The sequence below is a fragment of the Cryptomeria japonica genome, chromosome 11 (genome assembly GCF_030272615.1).
Source record: "Cryptomeria japonica chromosome 11, Sugi_1.0, whole genome shotgun sequence".
Lineage (NCBI taxonomy): Eukaryota > Viridiplantae > Streptophyta > Pinopsida > Cupressales > Cupressaceae > Cryptomeria > Cryptomeria japonica.
The window spans coordinates 733,385,338-733,408,054 of NC_081415.1; the positions used below are offsets into that span (position 1 = coordinate 733,385,338).

A 22,717-nucleotide genomic window follows, 5' to 3' on the forward strand; every position below is an offset into this window, starting at 1 on the left:
GGATCAAAATTCGCACTTCTTCTTGGATCAAAATTCGCACTTTAACAAATGATTGAATGATGGATTAACATGCTTCAAAATACCTCTCTTATATAGGCGCTCACTATTGCAATTTCCCATAGGCCGACTTGGAAATAGGCCTAAAATAAATAAAAATTAAATAAAAGAGGAGGCCGACCTTGCAAAAAAAATGTTAAAATAATACCCCAAGCGCTCTCTTCTTTATTTAATTTAATAATAATTAATTTAAATGCCTTTGCAATTAAAAATTTTGATTTTTTAAAGGCTTAAATCAATTATTAAATGCCCATGCGTTCTTATTAAATGCCAATTTGATTTCAAAATATTTCAAGGCTTTATCGAATTTGGCATTTAATGTGATTTGGAGGATATTGGCGTCTAGGCATGGCAAGAATATCAACTTGTTAATAACCTCGCTCTGGTCCCTAGGAGAGGGACAGGAGCGCCCATGTATTTTGGCCTTGTATTTCTTGCTTTTTACATTCAAAGTCTCATCTTGGACGTCCAAAATGGCATTTTCATTGCGAATTTAAAGTTTGATTTATTCAATCTTTGGAATGAATACTCCTTAAAACATTTTCGCCCTGGTCCCTTGGTGAGGGACAGGAGCGATTTCATCCTTTTGTCCTTGGTCCTTGTCTTTTAAATTGCCAAATCAATTTGCGAGGTAGGCAATGATCATTATCGCTCATTCTATGCATGTTTTGCTTGCTTTCTTAAGGCAAAATTGACCCTCTTAGGATTTTCGCCCTGGTCCTCCAGTGAAGGACAGGAGCGATTTTTGCTTTTGGGCTTAAAATTGTCGATTCTTGAGGTTAATTCCTTGTTCATCGTCCTCGAAAGGCATTTCTTACTTTGTACAACCCTTGCCTAGACATGGTTTTGGAAGGGAATAGTTGTTTTTATAAAGATCGCCTTGGTCCTTGAGTGAAGGACAAGAGCGCCTTTAGTCCATGGCACAAATCCTTAACCATATCAATATCCAATTATCTTCAAGGCGCAAAACGTCATTGCTTACTCCATCTTGAGTGTTGGAAATGAAAGTGGCATTTTAAAATTAGGCATACTTGAATATTTCGCTCTGGTCCCTTGGTGAGGGACAGGAGCGCCTTAGCCAATTTCATCAAGTTTTTGTGGTCTTTGCAACTTTGTTCTTCCTTGAAGCATTCCAAACATCATCGCCATCTTGTGCCTTGGCCTGGATTCATCTAAATTTGGAGGGAAAGACTTGATGATGTGTTTTTCGCCCTGGTCCCTGGGAGAGGGACAGGAGCGCCTAGGCAATTTGGAGCTCACTTACGTTTTGCTATCTTTCCGAAATTATCTTCAATGGATTGATCACGCCTCCCTTCATTCATGTCAAACTTGAAACGCGCTTTACCTTGGCCAGAAACTTGTCCTGAGGGAAAATCGCTCTGGTCCCTTGGAGAGGGATAGGAGCTTCCTCTAAAAATTGCTCTAGTCCCTGGGTAAGGGACAGGAGCGCCTATTGTATCTTGGGTCAATTTTCTCCTTCGTGGTCCATTCAAGTTATATTCAACGGGCAAAACATACTTCCCTTGTCCTCCTCAAATCGTGAAATCACTTAAATCTTGCAAGGATGAGGCAAACTTGGAATTCAAGCTCCGGTCCTTCAGTGAGGGACAGGAGCGCTTTTTGTCCTTAAGGTCAAATCTTTACAATTTTCATCTCAAATTTCCTTTGCTAGGGAAGATACCATCATTTTGCAAGCTATGAACAAAAGCCCAAATCCAAAAAATGTCCAAGAAGGTGTGTTTGAAGAAATCGCTCTGGTCCCTAGGTGAGGGACAGGAGCGAACTTGTCTTGCTAGGCCAAAAGTTCAACCTTTCATTGCCAACGACCAAGTCTGGATACTCCTTCATGCTCATTTCATCCTTCATTGCGTCCTTGATGCTTCAGTTCGATCAAATGAGGCCCAAAACGATCTAAGTAAGCCATTTCGCCTTGGTCCTTCAGTGAAGGACAGGAGCGATTTGGTCTTAAACTTTAAAAACTTGTCATTTTTGAGTCTTCAAAATCTTCAAAACCTTCAATTTACATCCAATTGCATCCCTGGCGACCTTGCACAAAACAATTAAAACAAGTCAATAACCAAGATGCACCAAAAATCACTTTCGCCCTGGTCCCTGAGAGAGGGACAGGAGCGATTTTGCCTTTATAAGCCAAAATATAAAAAATTTAGGTCTTCAGATCACTTCATCATGCGGGGTTAGGTCGTCTTCAAGTCCAAGAATCGGTTACCTTGCTTCCAAAATCTGGTTAAAGTTTGCCCAGACAAAATGTATAATTTAATCATTAAAATGCTAACACTTAGACCTAACTTGAATTTGCCCTCGAAATCTTAACTGGACCCATCCTGAGACACACTTGACTTCTTGGCAGGCTCATCCTATTTCAAAATTGCAACCTTCGGGAGGAGGCTTAATAATCTTTCAAAATTTGACTGGACTTTGGCTTGAAAATATCAAAAGGAAACTCCTAAGGCCTAACCCTAGTCCAGACGACTCACTCACTTACTCAAAACCCTAAAAGCAGAGAGAAGAACAGGCAAAACAAAAGCAAAAAAGAGGGGGTCCCCATTCTAATGGGGCGATGTGTGAAATGGTCACAACCTGTCCCCGGCTCAATTTGGCAATAAAAAATAAATAATATTTTTATCCTAACTCTATTTGGTGAAATATTTTACCTTCATAATGGTGTGCCAAAGTGCAGTTTATTGGACTTAGTCATTTATCATTTAAATGACTTAAGTTAATATTTTATTTTGGCGTCATATTCTATTGTTGAATTAATTGTGTTAATTTGGCATCACATTTTGGAAATATTTAGCAGAACTTTAGCCTATGGTTGAAAATTTTGATGCCACTATGGAGAGATAAGGGATTGACTTAAAAAAGATACATTTGATTTATATGGTGATGACATTTATGCTTTTGATGACCACTTTGAGGATAGATTAATGTTTGATTCCCTAAGTCTGGACGCCCATGGAGGTATTTTTTATTAAAAAGAATTACAACTTTACATTACATTTGATGGTTGATTATTTGGGCGGCCACTAAGGGGAAAAGTATGATTTTTGCCAAGTTAAAGTTATTTTGGTTTGGGCACCCAAGTGTAATGCCATTTCATTTCATTTCATAGCAATTTGGAGGGAGTTGAATTTGAATTTGGGGCTCCAAAAAGTTATAAATAAGAGTGATGGGCTCTTGTTTTGATATCTCAAACAATTTACACCGTTATGTTGTCAAATTGACTCCAGACAATCTTCAAGGGTGAATACCTCCTAGGGCTCTTGACAGACTTCGAGTGAGACATCACTCCTAGTTGTGATTGGATCTTCTGAATGTGTGGTTCGATTTTAGTGTGCATTTTCAGATTTTCAGTGTGGTGTGGATTTCAGTGTTGTTGTTTTTTGGTGTGGCTGAAGCGATCTTTTGTTCATATCTCCCTGCCTATTGATTATATCATTTTGGGCAAAGTTTTAAAACTCAGACTTGCCACAGACCCGGCAAACCAAAAATTTGGACTCGGACTTGGACTTGTGAAAGACTCGGCAAGGACTCCGCAAAAAAAAAAACCATAGTTTTACAAAAAAACATAAAGAAATTAATGCATTTAGAGAAAATAAGAGCCATAATTTAAACATTACCCATGTCATATGATCTAAAAACGCGCAATATTTGAAATTTGAAATACTAAATCTAAATACCCAGATTTCTTCAATGGTAATTATGTTGTTATATGGAGCCTAATAAGACTCCAAGGTTAAATTTTCACTACTTCCATCAGCGCAGTTCCCCCTATATTTTTTGACGGGGGGGTTTGGGGTCAAGGGGCAACGCCCCTTGCACGCTCCCGCGAGGCCAAAAATACTTTTATTATTTTATAAATGTGTCGGATGTTATTTTTCTATTGGCAAAAATTCCCTCCATGAGATATTTCACTCTCTCAGTTATGCCAAATGAAGGCAAAAAAATAAAAATAAAACTCACTTTTAAAGCTTGCATGACGTTTTTTCTAGGTCGCGCGATGGACTCATGGCTCCCATGGACTCGTGAGTTCGTGGCGAGTCCATGAGTTTTAAAACTATGATTCTGGGTATTGGCTCTGAAGTTTCCTACTACCAAGGCAATGAGTTCTACCAATTTACAACCGCAAGTTTGCTGATTTGGATTTATTGTTGCAAATCGAACTTTTTCAGCTGGGACATCTTTTTCAATGCTGCCTCAGGTTGCATGCTGATTGTTTGTGGTGTTTGTGGTGCAGGTTTGAGGTTCTATTTGCGTTGTCTATGTTATATCTCTCATTTTCTTTTGATTTGGTGCAATTCGGAGTTGACTTGGGGAAGTTGTGAGCATTTTAGGGTGTCCGTAGCTTGCTGGTCTGCGTATTTTCAGTGTGTTATTGTTAATTTCAGAATTTGTAGTTGGTTGTGTGAAGAGTTTTCTTGGTGTGCCTTGAGCTTTTTGGTGTTGGGAGTTGATTTTGGGGTGTGTAAGTTTATTGGTGTGGAAAGAAGGAACTTGGTTATTATTTGCAATTGTTGGTCCTCCATTCTTTACTTCTATGATTCATATTGTAATGCTGGTAGTAGTACTAACAGCAGTTCCTATTGTTCTTTCTTGTCCCACTGCATAAGTGGAAGAGGCTGGCCATGCCGCCTATCTTGGAATAGTGATTTTCTCTTAGTTTGTAATCCATATTATGCATTGTAAGCTGGTTAGTAGTACTAACAGCCATCTGATTGAATTATTGTTTTAAATCCCACTGCATAAGAAAAAGAGGTTGGCTTTGCTGCCTATTTTGGATATTTTAATACTGTCCTCCCGCTGCATAAGCGGTAGAGTTGATTTGAATTTCATTTCTAGTCCTCCCGCTGAACAAGTGGTTGAGTGATTGCACTCTTCAATTCTTTTGCTTGTCTTTGGCTGGTTTACCGTCAAGTGATTGCATTGCTTTCAATATCCCGTTGTATAAGTGGAAGGGGCTGGCTTACTGCCTGAAGATTGTAATCATTTTCAGTTATTGGCATCTAACAATCCCCTCGTCATTGTATGCTATCACCCTCCCAGATTGGGCTCTCGGTGATCAAAAAGTCGAGGGTTACTTTCAGCAGCATTTGGTTTTCATTTCCTAACCATAACAAGTGTTGTGTTGAATGTAATTGTGGAAAACAATTGGAAAAAATTAAGGGGGATATTACAAATCTGCACTTCTTATTTAAATTAGATCTACATTTCTGATTCCCAAATTATCCCCCTCTCAAATGAGGTTCTCTTCTCCCCTTTATATCTCATGTTTGAGGGAGTCACAACTTTTCATTCCATGTCTTTTGACCATTCATTAACTTAATCAAATATTAATTATATTTAATTATATTTTTTTTATTTTTTTATTTTAATTTTATTTTATTCTTTTGCATTTTAATTTTATTATTATTATTTACCATTAAATTCTATTTCAAAGTGGGGACATTACAAGATAGGAAGTGATATACATTGAGGGAGAGATATAGTGGTAGAGAGAGAGAGGAGGGGGGATAGATGAAAGAAGTGATAGGGAGAGATTGAAATTAAGAGCAAAATAGATATAGATATAGAGGTCTATAAAGAGGGAGGAGAGAGAGAGGGGGAGAGAGATGGATGGAAAGAGGGAGACATGTCTGGAGATATAGGGGAGAGAGAAAGATAGAGGTAGAGATGAAGATAGAGCAAGAGAGAAAAATTGATAGAGAGATAGAGAGAAGTAGAGGGAGAGATAAAGTTAGAAAGATAGGGAATAGAGAGGGAAAGATAGAAAAGAAGAGATAGATAATCTATAAAGGAAGAGGGAGAGATAGAGAGATATATATAGATGGTAAGATAAAGTTAGAGAGATAGAGATATAGAGATATAAAGAGAGAGGGAGATGGAGAGAGATAAAGAGATGGACAAATAGAAAGAACTAGAGATAGACAAATAGAGATGAAGAGGGGGTGACAGAAATAGAGGGAGATAGAGGGAGAGATAGACATATATTGGAAGCGAAAGAGAGAGACATAGAGATATACATGAAGAAAAAGGGAGAAAAAGGTAGAAACAAAGAGATAGAAAAGGGGGTAGGAAGGGAATGGAGGGAGAGATAGGGAGGAATAAAGAAAAGAATAAAATACAGAGAGGGAGAGCCTTTAGAGAGAGAGAGACATGTATAGAAAGAGATACATAGAGGAGCAAGAGAGATAGAGAGAAATAGAGAAAAAGAGATATCATAAAAGAGAGATAGAGTGAATGAGAGAGAGAGAGGGAGGGAGAGAGATATATGGAGATAGAGGGGGCAAGAGTGATGACATATGGACCACTCCAGATATCCCATATGGACCTCTCCAAATATGCTTAAATTTGATGATAAAATGGACAGAAATTATGGATTGTGGGCTTAAATTGTTAGTTATTGGTTCTTTGAGATATCCCACTGCTATTAAGATCTGCATTTATTTGAGATATAGAGGATAGAGGCCACAAAAAGAAGCATGTGAAGTGAGGCGGTTTGACAAGACGGAGATAAACTTACCTCATCATTTAAAAGCTCTATTACAAGGCAATAAATCAAGAAAGTGCTGACAAGTATTGCAAAGTTTAGAATTTGTGGGTTATTATGTAAAAATACATGTACACAAGGTTTCTTGCACATAAAGCAATGTAATGCTTATATTTAGCAAAAGAATAAACATGATCTTGTTTGCACAAGAATTCGATGTGCTTTAGAGGTAATTCTAGAAGCTGGACATGAAATAGAATTGTAATAATTGTATAAATAGGAGGATTTTGCATCTATATAAGTATGCCTCCTATTTATTAAAGGGATAGATACAAGTATTCATCTTATAGATTAGGAAGTGATCAACAATTTTCACGTAAGTGGTAGAAAATTGAGGGTTTTGGTTCTCCCTCTTGGACAAGGGTCACTTAGGTGATGTGAATAAAGAAGCTTCAGTTTGTGTAAGTTTTTGAGTATGTCTTATATTGTTATGTTATAGTGGTTGCATATAAATTGTAATTTTCTTATTTATATGCACACATCCTCATAGTTGAACTCTATATTGTGTCTTCCGGATCCTCCATCCACCTCAAATGAAGCCTTCTTCAAGATTGATCTCTGGTGTTTGGACAAATATGTTGGTGCATGGTAGATTCTTAAGTGCTGGCCTAGGATTTATGTGCACAAAAAAAATAGGCCAACGCATTATTATCTTCTTTTAATGCACCTGTCTCCTGCAAAGTTCTCTAAATTTACTAGACATTCTAGGAACACATCCATCATTCCAAGAATTCCATGTGACAAAAATTTCATAATGTATTTATATAAATGGGAAGAATGTAGATAGAAAAAAATCTTTTGATACAAGAAACTCAATTCAAGGTCCAAAAAGTGAGTAGTAGAAAGATAGAGAACATTGAGACCATATATTTGATCACAAACATTCACTATGCAAGCTAACATTACAGTATTGAAGAAAGAATGAGTATATCATTCAACTTCTAAAAATAATCTTTATAAGTTTACACGGTCACTAGATTCTTTCTGTTCTGAACTCATTTCTTTGTCCATAATTCTTAATATGTTGTCAATTAATCAATAATAGCAGTGAATGCACCGTCCATAGAAGTATGGCACAAATGTATCAAAGAGGATATAAAGAGAAACCGGCTTGCAAATCAGCTTTTTATTTCTTCTATGCTTTTATTTGTAACAAGAGAAATATTTTAGCTATGCTACCATGAGGTAGTTTTTATTGATAAGCTTTTCCTCTCTTGATAGCATGTCAATGAGTGTACTCCTAAAGCTTATATTAAAAAAATAAAAAAATAGAAAAAATAGTTTCGAATTGACCACTTGAATAGATAGCCTCAAAAACTCGCCAAAGTCTCTTCAGCTACAAGTTTCCTGCCACATATATTCTACTCTATTATCTGCTCCAGGAAATTGATCCATCTAATCTACACTCTTCATATCATATATAATCAATCATCCGTCATTATAACACTACTATGTTTCTTTCTACTTCATAAGTTATAGTGTTCTCGTGTTGACAATACTCCTTGTAGACAACGATTGCAATGCAAAAAAATGCCATAACATTTCTATCATGAGTTGGATTAGGAAACAATTTATTTTGATCTATCATATGTTGGATTAGAAAATAATTTCATTTGATTAACGAAAATGGCTCACAAGATGATTGCATATAAAACAAACTTAATCCATCTTTAAAAAATTGAGCATTTTTATTATGCAATATTTAATTGTTTTCAACAAGGTTTAGGGTCATATATTTAACTTACAATATTGAAGGACCAATCAAGTGATTCTAGCTCCTTTCTCTCAAATATCAATCTGTAATAGCTACAGTCAAGGATTTCACATAGATGGATGTTTGAGGGAATAAAATCTACACCCAAAACATGTTAATATTTGTGTGTATCAATCCCTCCCTCTACACATGCATACACTTAAGGAAAAGATAATTTCAGAAGAAAATTCAACTCAAGAATAAGTAACTTGCAAATAGCCAGGTACAAGGAACATCATAACCTTCTATTACCAAATGAAGCAATGTTCTTTCAGAAATAATCTCACAATAATGTATGGTAATCACACTTTGGAAAGGATATTGTCCCATTGCAGAAGACCAAGAGGCTAGTAATTTGCTGAGGAGATTGATACATACTAAAAAAATCACATGCTCCACCTGCCATGGAAAGATTATGTATCTGAACATCGTATGCTTTCAGAAACTCATAGAAGAGAGCATACAATTCAAAAATTTAAGGATTATTATCACAGTATGCTCCATAAGATAAAAAATTTGCAAAGAGAGCAGCTTCTCTGCAAATCCATATTTTGATGATGACTGGAAAAATATTGTGCCAAGATTATAACCTCACAAATGCATGTCCTCAAAAATAAGAACATTTATGATAGCACAATGGATCCATGTTAACTGATGTGTAGAATAATTCTCATATCCAGTTATTCCTTAAATGGCGACCCTGTGCTTGGAGATATTGTCTTGAAAGGGAAGCATGAATGCCAAATATATGTTATGGTTAAAGCATATCATGCATCTTGTTTAAGGAAACCTTAATGGATTGCTACATGGAAGACTATCTTTATTTCATATGCTAGTGGACTTAAGGAATCAAGCCTAGATAGCCCATAATGAGGTTGGGGGAAACTTAGGACTTGAGTTATACCTTACTGTTGTGACCATTTCACACATCGCCCCATCGCAAATGGGGACCCCCTCTTTTTTTGTTTTTTGCTCGTTTTCGCTTTCGTTTTTAGGGTTTTGTTAGTTAGTTAGTTGTCTGGATTTAGGGCTAAGCCTTAGGGTTTTAAATATTGCCTTTTCAAGCCAAAATCCAGTCACTTTTGAGAGCTTTTTTGAGCTTCTTTTCTAGAATGCAAATTTTAAATGCAATGAATTCGCCAAAATGGTCTAATTTTCAATTGGAATGTTCATGCAGAGCTTAAACTTGTCTAAATGATGACCGTCAATGTGAATTTTTGTCTGATTGAATATTTTGACCAAATTTTGACTTTTTTGAATTTTGATCCTAGGCATTGGAATTGATTTGTTTTCGCCTCGTGAAGTGTTAAAATGTGAAAAATCTTGTTATTTTGGCTTGTAGGAGCAAAATCGCTCCTGTCCCTCAGTGAAGGACGGGAGCTCATTTCCAAATATCTCATTGTCCTTGCAGAGTCCAGACGAAGTTTACGTTTGAAGTGATGGAGAACGACAAGATCTTTCCATTGAATATAAATTGAAGATTTTCATGAGGACAGAAATGCCTCCAGGAGGAAAATCGCTCCTGTCCCTCAGTGAAGGACCGGAGCTACAATTCAAATTTCACCTTGTCCGTGCAAGATTTTGATGACTTAGCAATTGGAGGACGTCCGAAGGAAGATACTTTGCCAAATGAATATAATTTGAGATGCAAAAAATGAAGGAAAATGACCTATATTGACTAAATCGCTCCTGTCCCTCTCCAAGGGACCAGGGCGAGGTACCTTGTAGCTCTCGTCCCTCTCCCAGGGACCAGAGCGATTTCCTCCATTTTGCAAAATCCAGACAAGGGTCAAGGCAAGTTTACGTTCAAAAACGAAGGATAACATGAGATGAATGCATTGAATATAAATTGAAGATTTTTGGGACGTCCATACCAATGCTAAATGCCTAGTTCGCTCCTGTCCCTCAGGAAGGGACCAGAGCGATTTTTGATATAATTACCTTTTTTTGCAAAATTCCAAACAATGTCAAGGCATGGACGGATCGAGTAAAGAAGGACGAATCCGTTGAATATAAACTTAGCGCATGGCAAAGTGAGATGAAAGCCACAAGGGAAGGATCGCTCCTGTCCCTCTCCAAGGGACCAGGGCGATACAATGGTGAAGATACGTCCCTCCAAAGTTCAAGGTCGTCCCTCCAAGGTTCAAGGCCGATCCAAGCCAGGACGAAAGGTGGCGAGGACATTTCAAGGCATTTCCATCAAGCGCAACGTTGCAAAGGTCATCACATGGAAGGATTTGCACTCTAAAGACCTAGATCGCTCCTGTCCCTCTCCAAGGGACCAAAGCGATATTTACATAATGGCGTAAATTTCAAAAGGCAAACAAGTTTCAAGTTACCAAGAGGGTCGAAAGGACATCATTCCACGCAATGAAGATAATTGCGAGTTGGTACAAACAAGGACAAGCATGTTATGATGAACTTCGCTCCTGTCCCTCAGGAAGGGACTAGACCGATATTGATATATTAGATTAATCCATGCGAGATTTACGTAAAGACAAAGATACACAAGGTTACATATGCTCCAGGACATCGTTTGAAGACAATTTGCAAGAGTTTTTAACGTCCAAACATTGCTAATCAAGGTAAAAGTCTCCCATCGCTCCTATCCTTTGGACAAGGACCAAGGCGATACTATCAAAACACTCACGTTCCTTCAAAGATCAAGGCGAAATGAGGATAGGAAATGCGAAGGGCGACATTTGGAGGACATTGCAAAGAGGATCGAAGTTTAAAAGTCGCCAAGATCAAGGAGAAATAATGGATCGCTCCTGTCCCTCTCCAAGGGACAAGGGCGATGGTCCCTTTAATGCATCCAAACACATAATGAAAGCCAATGGAAATAAGCGCAAAGGACACGAGCAATGATATTTCGAAGGTCAAAGATGCAAGGTGAATGTGAAAACATGGAGATCGCTCCTGTCCCTCTCCAAGGGACCAGGGCGATAATGGTCATAGGATGCACTTGCTCGCACGAGGAAGAAATTCAAGTTCGAAGGACCACCAGATGATCGATTTGGGACGTAGAAATGAAGGGGTTGAATGTTGAAAACGCAAGAATCATGCCAAAGATGGTGAATCGCTCCTGTCCCTCTCCAAGGGACCAGAGCGATGAGGTACGTCCCTCTATTTACATATATTTTTGGCGCCAAATTAAAACAATTCGAATTTGCTTTAAATGCTAAATCAATTTAAAAATTAAGAAATCCACTTTTATTGGCATTTAATATGGCGTTAGACATTAATTATTTTTTTTGCCTTTATTTAAAATCGAAATTTGCAATTAAAAAAACGCAAGGCATTAATAGTTAATTATTTAATTAAAAAAAAAAAAATCGATTTGAGCGCTCATTTAAGGGGGGTCGGCCTTGTCATTTCATTGCAAATCATTTAAAAAATGATTTTATTTTTTATTAAGTCGGCCTAAGGGGTAAAAGGATGCAAGCGCTATATAAGGGGGGTGGAATTATCATTTTCTACATCATTATTTTACCTTCCTTCATGCGAGTTGACAAGAGGCGAATGTAGTGCGAGTTTCATTCATCCAAGGTGGCGAAGACACTCCAAAGGTGGTGCGAATTGCATTGAAGACCAAGGGTGGCGCGCTTAGACATTCCAAAGGTGGTGCGACTTCAAACCAAAGGTGGCGTAGACATTCCCAAGGTGATGTGAGAGGTGCGAATTGCGTTGAAGATCAAAGGTGGTGCGAATTCGAAGACCACACCAAGAGCGAATTTGAAGATCCATCCAAGCCCACGCCTAAGGCGAATTTGCTAAAGACTTGGAGATTTATTTGTGCGAACTTGAAGATCCATTTGAGACCACGTCCAAGGTGATAATTGAAGATCACATTCTCTCCAGAGGTGGCGAAGTCAAATTTGAGGGGATCATATTGAAGATTATCTTTATACCTCAATTTTGCCTAGACAAATTTTGTTTTTGCATTCTAGAGTTAGCTCTCTATCGAGGTATGGCGATTTAATTATTATTGTTTTACTCATTCATCGTCATATTTCAAATTTTGATTTTTAAATCTCTTAGCTCAATCGTTGTATTTTAGGAAATGATAACTCTAGGGACTTATCATGAGGTTTCCTAAAATCTATCTCTCTTATTTGCGTTATTTATTGCAAAATCTATTTCTTATAATGAAATGTTGTGTAGGTATGGCGACCCCAAAGGCGGGAGCATCCACCAGTCGCTCGGCTCTCATGAAAGAAGATCAGAAGACCGAAGAAGTGGAGACCAAGATCGTGTCCAAGTGGAGCAACATTGGAGATACAAACTTGGGGAACTTTAGCACGAAGAAGTTCCGAGAGGTCCCTTACATCGGCAAGCCATCACCTGTCGCCCGGAGAATAATAGAAAGTGGCATCATTAAGGCGGCCGGTTTTCCTCCAGCCATTCAGTGTCACGAGTTGATGATCGAGTGTGCCCGTCATTACAATCCACAGTCCAGGACAATTGTGTCCAATGAGGGAAACATTTTGGCGTACCTTTCAGAGGAAGCCATAAGTGAAGCCTTCCATCTTCCAGAGCACAGGGACATGATATACAAGAGCATTGAAGGAGCCAGATCAGTGTACGATGATGATCCAGATGCTTGTCTAAGCATAATCAACAAGAACTGGCTACTCAAGAGTCGTCCCCGTCTGAGCAAAGTACCGAACACACCACACAGGATCGATTTCCAAGAGGAGTACAGAGATTTGATCACCATGCTCAACAGAGTTACAGGAGCACCTCATGCCTTCTATTTTGAGAAATGGATGTTTTACTTCATCCAGGTGATTGTTCAAGGAAAGGGTACAATACATTGGGCTAGGATAATTAGCCATTGCTTAGACGTACAGTTGAGAAGACTCAGGGCTACTAAGTCCTTCCACATGAGTTCATATGTCATCTATGCCTTAATCAGGAGCGTTGAGTACGCAGGACTACCTCACAGAGGAGTGATTGGAAGAGGACCCGGCGAGGTCAGAGTTTGTGAATCCTATACCTACTTGCATCATCCACCAGGGAAGAATTACAAGTTAATCAATGATACTTTCACGATGAACATCACAAGGACGTTGCAAGGAGGGATTCACAACAGATTATCTCAGGATGCCCAGGAGTTAATCAAGAGGTACGGTGCTTGGTTCATTCAGTTTCCCAAGTTCACTTACATTAGAGTGTATGGATGTCCTTTACCTCCATACATGTTGCCGAGATACCCGACAGACAGGATTGTATTACTTGAAGTAACAAGGCAGTTGGCAGCATATGTGAAGGCATTCAGACACAGACATCAGAATGGAGTTCAGGTACCTATTATTTTGGGTAATTCAGTTGAGGTATGTCCCAATGTCTCAGCCAAGGATGATGCAGAGAGGGAGTTAGCCTTGTATCCTTTTTCATCTTTTGCTTGGAGGAATAGTTTTGATCCTCATGGACATTTAGAGGAGACAGTTGGTAGAAGATTTAGACATGAGTACCAGATTGAAGATTTTATGATGAATCTCCTAGATGATCTCGAAGTGAAACGTAAGATACATTCTAGATTGCCTTTGGATTTCATCAGGAAATGTAAGATTTACAGAGTAGCCGACCAAGCTCAGGACAACGGCAGGCACATCCAATCTTCATATGATAGAGAGAGCAAAACAATTAGTTTGAATTGGAATGAGCCCGAGGCCGTGGATTTAGATGAATTGATGGCACCAGTCTTGTCTTGTACTCGCAGATGGGTAGACATTCAACATCAGAAGTTGAGAGAACAAGGCATAGCCATGTCTTTTACTTTGGAAGAAAAGCCAGCCGAAGGTGGAGCCAGTGTTAGTGAAGGCAATCCTAATCCTAGGAATTCAGGTGAAGGTAACCTTCGATGTGCCAGTGAGGGCAATCTCCATTCGAGAGGTTCAAAGAGAAAGGAAAGATCAGAAAAGAAAGAGCCTTCCAAGAAAAAGCAAGGTGCTAACAAAGATCAAACACCAGGTACTTCTTCCAGGCCAGAAGACAGAACAGTTCGAGTGGAAGAATCCATGGAATCGATGGTACAGAATGACAGACAAGAGGAAGAACAGGCGCAGCATGTTTCATCCGATGGATCTCTTCAAGACTATGATTTAGATAATGATAATGAAGTAACATCTCCTCCCAGACAAGAAGAAGTAGTACACAAAGAAATTCAAGTTCAAGACACAAGATCAAATATCCCAGATTGGTTGAAGGAAAGATTGACTAAGGTGATCGTAATTGAGGACGAGGACAGTGCAATCGATCTAGAGAGCCTTGTTGGACATTCACATATGACAACAGAGAAGAAGAAGGCTACAAAGATGTCCAAGATGATTCGAGATGAGACTGGATCTAGAAAACTGCAGATAGCTACACCGGCAGCAGACAAATATGAGGGTGAGATCCTAGCAGAGGACTATCATATACAGACTATTGAGTTAGGATCATCTACAGCAGAGCAGACTTTAGATGATGCCACTGACACATTTGAGGCATTGAAGGATAAATTTAGAGAAGAAGTAGAAAGGAATAGAAAGCTTGAGAAAGAGGTCGGTGCATGGAGAACATATTTCAGTCACATCAATGAACCTTTGGGACGTCAGGATCCAGTTAGATCACCATTGCAGGCATTGCCCCTTCAATCAATCAATGAAGCAGAAAGATTCAGGAATATGGTCCAGCGTACATGTAATTGGATGGATAGATCTCACACGGTGGCCATTGAGTTTATTACAAGGATGTCGAAGATCACCCACCAGGCTATCCAAGTTCTTGAGATAATCCACAGATTGATGGCAACAGTAGCTGCATTTGCCCATACCAAGGACGTTGTCATTCCTGTCTTGAAAGTTATAAGACATACATCCAAAAGAATTTTAGCACAAGAGAAGATCTTGGAAGGCGATTCTCACAGTTTGTTTCAGTGGTCAACCTTACTCCATATAAAGAGTGTTCTCTTTGAGGACATCAGTATTAGATGTGGTCAAGTTGAGGAGGTGATCAATCCGATCCAGGACAGAGTATTTGAGGTACTTCGTACCATTCTTGGCAGAAGGATCGAGGTCGAGACAGATGTGGATCTACAAGAATTTGAAGATAGAATCAAGATCATCTTTCGCAAGGACGCAGATGTTACAGATGAGCAGTATGATCAGATGTATGCCACCATGCTCCTAATTGATAGAACTAAAGAACTTGAACCCACTTGGGACACAGCTCTTCTAGATGCATTTGATCAGGTTATCCACTTAGAAGAGAGTATCAAGAATCTTCCCGAGATTCCAAGCACAGAAATCGAAGGAATTGTGACAAAATTCATTGCATATGCTAAGAAAGAGAATTGGAAAGGGAATAAGATTCTAGATGAAAGGTTGTTACAGATGACATGACATCTTATTTCTCATTGGCTGATACCTCCTAGATTTTTGTGCCAAATTTAATATTTGGCTATGTATTTAATGTTGTTCAGTAAAAAGGAGGTCATTTGTAACAAACCCTAATTAGGGTTTAGGTGTCATGATCTTGTCCGTTGATTTACTTTCAATCTGGACCTTTCATTGTAATTGGGGATGCTATTTATACCCCCATTTTTCATTTCATTTGTAATAGAAGAGTCAATAGAAAAAAATAGAGAATAGAGTTGAGAGATTTAGAGTTGTAAGCAATTTTTATTTTGTAGCAAGATTGAGTCTTGAAGAGAGAAGTTCAAGCAATTGTTGTATATGATGACTTGGAAATCAATAAAATATTGAAGTTATGGTGTTTTGTTGCAAGTTTCTTGAGTTATCTTCATGGTTGTTGGATGTACTTGAATCACGCTCAATCAAAGTAGTTTGTTAATTTGAAAGACTAAGTGTGAGATTTGATATTTGGTAGGATTCGCAATCCAAACCACTAGCTTCTTGCTGATTGTAGGAACGCCTTGCGTGGTCGACTGGAAAACGTTTTGAGTCCTTAACCTTCAAGCATTTTCGCATCTAGGATATGTACCTTCGTAGTAGTGTCCTTGGTCTTTGATGCATTGAACACCATTATTACCTTAGAAGATCGCACTAATTTCAGTTGAGTTGTTATCTTATGGCAAAATTGAAATTGGTTGAGTCTTGCCGAATCTCATTCATGCTAAGTCGTTCATAGGATTAGACTAGATTAGATTTACTCAAACCCTGTCCTTTTTCCTTTTTTTTGAAAGTTCCTTTTAGATTAGTAAAACCTTCGAACTGTTGAATCCGTAAGAAGCCTTGAAGGAAACAGCAAATCACATCATACCACTAAAAAGCTTGTCCACACGTGGAGACCCCACTAAAAGAACCTTGGAGTCCACCTAACTGATCCTTTTTACAGATCTTCAGCAGTTAGAGACTATTTTCTCAAGAGAGGATAAGATGCCTAATGGTATTTTATTCTGTGTATGATTGTGTACAAAATACACGTCAACACTTACATTAGTGGTTTAAAGAGATCAATACACAGTATAATGTGCTAATGGGACGATACGACAAAATCAGTCATGTACTTTGTACAACTTCATGCTTGTGCCTAATGATAGTGTGCAACCAATGGAATATTTGTGTAAGCTAAGAACAATAAAATTAAGCGTGTTTATGGAATTGATTTCAAGTAGTATTAAGAAAGAGGAAGTAAAAAGAAATATGCTTCATCTGTTATCTATTTTTGTTTCCTAACATATAATGTTATTTTGTGGGTATTTGTTTTGGACGCACAAGAAAAGAAAAAGAGTACAAAGAGGACATGGGTATAACAGACACCACTTCAAGCTATACCAGCTCAACCATTGTATTAAGTGACACGAAAATTGTGAACAAACACTACGTAAAGCTTTTAAACATCAAACCTAAGACTACCACCTTTAACACATGGATGTGTTTAATCAATACTCCCCACCAGAGATTTTTTGCAATAAATGGTTCGCACTTAGTCAACCGATGAACCTGGTAATTGTAAATACTTCAGGAATTGAAAAAAAAAAATTGTCCATAGGCATACTAAGGATACAGTTGGATTCCACTTATCAGTGCTCCAAAAATCCCAAGCATAGCAACAACCTCAACACGGTCTCTCTTCTTTACACAGAACTCCTGCAAATACAAAGAAGTTAAAGATGAGCCACATTTCTATGAATTTGCATTAGAACAAGATTAGCAAATTTATGGTAAAAATTCTTCAATCAATAGCTACAAATGATGCATCTTATCTATACTATAATAGTATTCATTCTTAATCAAGAACTGATGGAAGAATAATTTTATATTCCAGTTACAACTCCAATTCAAAAGAACAGCATGGGAATTTCCTAAATGGATTTTACTGTCTCTTCAAGAAGAAACCTAAATAACTGCTTCACAACAAGGTCATTTCCCAAACAGTCTGGCTTAAGATTAGTAAATTAATTTATACGAAGATTCGATAGATCATGTTGATTGCGATATGGTATCATAATAATTTAGTCTCACTAGGCAAATAAATTCACAATTAATTATTAGCCATATGCTTAGATCAAGTCAGCAAGCCAACCTTCATAACACAGCATTCTCAGTGGAACTCAGGAAGTAAAACAAAGCATTTGGTAAAACTTGAGCAATGGATACACAGCTGTGTCACACAAGGTGTCTTGGTACTATTGATGACTTGGAATGATATAGAGACATGAGCCAAAGTCATTTTCCCTTGTATTAGATGGATTGAAGCATCTATATATCCCCAACTCGTGATTGTTCAGAATAATATGAGACCAGAATAGAAAATGAGATAGAAATAACTATGTGTACTGGATGAATGTCAAGCAGTTTAAATTGAATAAAGATAGATGGATTGAGTAGAAAATCATGTCTGTGATGATGTTCATTATTTATACATAATCAAGTATCCACCATAAAACTTTTTAAACATTGGCAGTAAGTAGTTATGCAAGTATTATATTTAGTATATACCCTTGTGAAAAGTGGTCGTCACTATTGGCAAAAGAGTTTCCTAGTTGAGTGCCAAAAGCATTTATGGACCAAACTATGTTGTGAATGATTTGTTAAACATGTACTCAAGACCTAACAGTAGATTTTTCTCATAAAATGTTTAACAAAATATCCCAAACCAACATCTGTAGTCAACACACATGAATTGTTCAACGAAATGCCACGACAATCATTCAATTGTCAAATTTGAATGATGACTCAAAATTTAATTATAAAGTAGGTTTTATTAATGTTTGGAAGTATTTGTTTTAATGAATTAAACATTGTAACCTCACTTGAGGGCTTTAAATATATTATTTTAATGTTTTATAAAGTTCACAAAGTAGAATGGAAAATAGTTACACGTGAAAGATAACTACCTTTCCCTATTTATTATAACATTCTATCATAGTAAAGGGTTCTTCCCTTCCTAGAGGTTTCTCTCTTCACAACACAACCATTGTACAAAAATTGTAAGGAGACTTTGTGCTCCATTTTTTATATAATTTGAAGAAATTTCTTGGACTTTACATCAATTGTTCTCCATTGCATTGTTTGCATACTCGGCATACTTGCTGAGTATGTGAGTACTCATTGGTGTTGACTAAGATTTGTCTTATAATTCTAAAAAATGAGGTATTCATTTTTCGTGATTTCATATTGCAGAGGGATAGCTTCACTAACCAACATTCAGAGGTTCACTATAAAAAATTATAACACTTGGAAATAGAGGACACTCACGATCTTTGAATGCAAGTGCTTTGAACAAATTGTCCTTGGTACTAAAACAAGGCCAATAGTTGCGAGTAAAGACTAGGACAAGCTCAATGAGCATAACTGTGAAAGTCATTATGCTCATAAAACTATTAGTCACAGATGAAATGGTTCTAAAGATTCCATCAAGCAAATATTCTACAAAGATTTGGAAACACCTCCAAGATTTGCAAGAGACGTCAAATAAAGGCAAGGCCTTCTTCGTGAAGAATAAGTTATTATCAATAATGATGGACAAGAAGATGTCTTTGCAAGATCATTTGATGAAGATAAATGACATTTGCAATCAGTTACTTGCTATCAGTTGCATGATGGAAGAAGAAGACATGGTGGTTTAAAGTTATAATGTTGAAAAGCTTACCACGTTCATAAGAGCATTTCACAGAAACAGTCAACATCACATCGATTAGTGTTGACCTGAAATTTGATGATTTGTGCAAAAAAATCTCACAACAAGAGAGATGCAAGGAATTTGATAGTTGTTGTGATTCACCAAATGTGGAACAAGCCTTTGCAACCAAGGAAAATGGCAAAGGCGAGTGGCTTCAGAAGAAAGGTCAAGGACAAAATGAAGATACTGCGAAGAATCTAAATACTATCACATGTCATTATTGTGGTCAACTTGGTCACATGAACAAGCACTGCAAAAGGAGGTTGGCTAATCATGAATCCAACCAAGGAGGGCCTCCACCAAAGGCTCACGTCATAAAGCATCCTGAGCAGGATTCATACTTTTATGCTTTTATGTACTAAATACCAGCAGATCACTCCAAGTCTTCTACATGGTATATTGATTCTAGAGCATCTAAACATATTACATATAGGAAGGATCGGTTCACTGAGAATACAGCTTGCTCGAACTCAATGATCTTCAATGGTGGTGAGTGTACATCTAATAACAAAGGCAATGTTCAAATAACTCTAGAGGGAAAAGTCTTATTTTCCTCAATGTATACTATGTTCTAGGAATGGAGCTCAATCTACTCTCATTGAGTCAAATTATGCACCACTCTCCCAAGTTGGATGTCATTTTCAGCACACACAAGTGCTATATTGTTGAAAAGGATTCCAAGAAAACCAGTGCACATCACATAGAAGATCATGGTTTGTATCAGCTTGTTGACACTGGAGAGGTTCAAGAGCATTCATTGGCTGCAATAGTTTCATCTGCTATCAGTAATCTCTGCCATCAATATTATGGGCATCTCAACCTTTCTTATCTCTCTCATTTTGCTCAAGAGACTATGGTTGAAGATTTACCTGAGATCGAGCAGCAAATACGGGGTGTTTGTGGAGCTTGCCAAGTAGGGAAGCAACACAAACTCCATTTTCAAAAGGACAAGCTTAGAGAGCACAAAAGGTCCTTTGGCCAATTCATGCAGATGTATGTGGACCAATGAATACTACATCGATCACTAGTGCCAAGTATTCTCTTGTTTGTAGATGATTACAGTATAAAAATGTTAGTGTTTTTCCTAAAAGAAAAATTAGAAATGTTAAAAGAATTTCATGAGTTCAAGTCATTAGTAGAAAAAATTGTTCAATAATCACTCTTAGGTTTGATAATGGGGATGAATTTTGTAAACAAATTCATGGACTTTTGTGCTAAACATGGTATCGAGTGCCAATTCATAACACCCTATACCCCTCAACAGAATGGTGTAGTTGAGAGGAGGAATAGTACTATTACAGAGATAGCTTGGTGCATGTTGGAGAGCAAGAGTATTCCAAAGAAGTTTTGGGCAAATGTAGTTTACACTACAACGCATCTTCTCAAAATGTCTCCAACACAATCAATGAAGGAGAAGACCCCAAAGGAAGCATGGTCTAGGAGGAAACCAAGAATAGGCCATCTTAAGGTTTTAGGTTCTACTACATACGTTTAGATTCCAAATCCCAAAAAAACCAAACTAGACTCCAAGAGTAAAAAGTTAATGCTCACAACGTACAGTGACAATCATAAAAGCCTACATGCTGATTGATGTGGACATTGACCGCTTGATATTCAGCAAGGATGTGGTCATTGATGAAGAAGATGGGCCTTTTCAGCTGTAATGCTCCCTCTTTCTAGTTAGGATCAGTGATCTAAAGTTAGTCTATCAACGAGTCCTCATAGACTAATGAGATGGCTAGAGGACATTTAGGATGGTGTTTTCCTTGGGATTCAGGTACCAGTTCAAAGTATTTTGGGATTGAGCCAATTCTTCATTGTGTCACCTTTAGGATGCCAGCTTGAAACTACATTAAACATCATCTAAAAGTGACAAATCCTAGAAAAAGAGTGAGGTGCCTTCTTGCTAGGTACCCATGAGAAGAGAGAGAAGAACAAATTAAAAAGGGATATTTAAGTTGATGCATAGAATTTCATAGTCTCTCCTTGGGTCACTTAAAACATATTTATAATATTAATTTTCAACTTTCCTATGTAACTGTTGTCATTTTATGACACCCTTGGTCCATCGGTGAGAACCGATAAGAGATATGTTCCATGGACCAGCACGGTCCCAGTTGATCAGGGAGAAAAGAATCATGAAGTGTGAAGTGTTGCCTTGTCCGAAGGAAGTTCCTCCCTTGTCCTTTTCTTCTTCCCCGAACTCCGGACCCCCGAGGTTCCAAAGTTCTTTTCTCTTTGCCCTCTCTTTTCCCTTCTCCGGAACTCCGAAACACCCAGGTTCCGAAGTTCTTTGCCCTTGTCTCTTTCCTTCTTCCTTTTCCGGAACTTCGGAACCTCGAGGTTCCGAAGTTCTTTGCCTTAGTCGCTTTCTTCCCTTCCTCCAAAACTCCGGAACCCCGAGGTTCCAAAGTTCCCTTTCTTCCTTATCCTTTTCCTCCTTCCCTCCTCGGTACTCCGAAACCCCAAGATTCCGAAGTTCCTAGCCTTCCTTTCCTTCACCTCTTCTCTTAAGCTTCTCCTTTCCCCAGAACTCCGGAACCCCGAGGTTCCGAAGTTCCCTTCCCTTGCCTTCCCTAGAACCCTGGAACCCTGAGGTTCTGAGGTTCCCTTCCCTTGCCTTCCCCGGAACCCCGGAACCTCGAGGTTCCAAGGTTCCCTCCTAGCCCTTCTTCCTTCTTTTTCTTCGAGACTCCGAAACCCCGAGGTTCCGAAGTCCTCTTCCTCGCTTCCCTTTCTTCTCTCTGGAACCCCGAGGTTTCGAAGTTCCTTCCCCTTTTGCCTTCTCTCTCTAGTTCCTCCAGAACCCCGAGGTTCTGAAGTTCCTTTTCTTCTCTTCCTCTCTCTATCCTGGAACTCCGGAACACCAAGGTTCCGAAGTTCTTTCCTTAGCCTTTTGAAGTTCTCCGAAACTCCGAAACCCCGAGGTTCCGATGTTCCTTGCTCTTTTCCCTGTCTTCCTCACTTCGAGAGTCCGAACTTCCAAAGTCCTCGGACTTCCTTCCGATTGGTGACCCTTCCAGATGGCGTAATCAGCACTCAAGGCTTTTAATGCTCCGACAATTTTGGTGACTTGTGCACTTTCTTTTGTGGAACAACAAGGGTGCATTAAGTGTTTTTGGCAAGATTTCCATCAGGGAGGTATGGGGCCATGCTTGGTGACTTATGTCATGTCTGACTTTGGAAGGTTAGTCAATCCACCTTCCTCA

General features: G+C 38.4%; 1 protein-coding gene across 2 annotated transcripts in view; it reads right to left on the reverse strand.

The window, feature by feature from the left end:
- The window catches only part of LOC131072111 (uncharacterized), a 186,818-nt gene that overhangs the window by 44,495 nt on the left and 119,606 nt on the right, over positions 1-22,717 (reverse strand). For both annotated transcript variants that reach the window (XM_058008174.2, XM_058008175.2), the window contains exons 6-7: positions 17,391-17,473; positions 8,368-8,419 (exon numbers count right to left, since the gene is read on the reverse strand). In XM_058008174.2, coding sequence (XP_057864157.2) covers positions 8,368-8,419; positions 17,391-17,473 — 135 coding nt within the window. The remainder of the gene's footprint in view (positions 1-8,367; positions 8,420-17,390; positions 17,474-22,717) is intronic.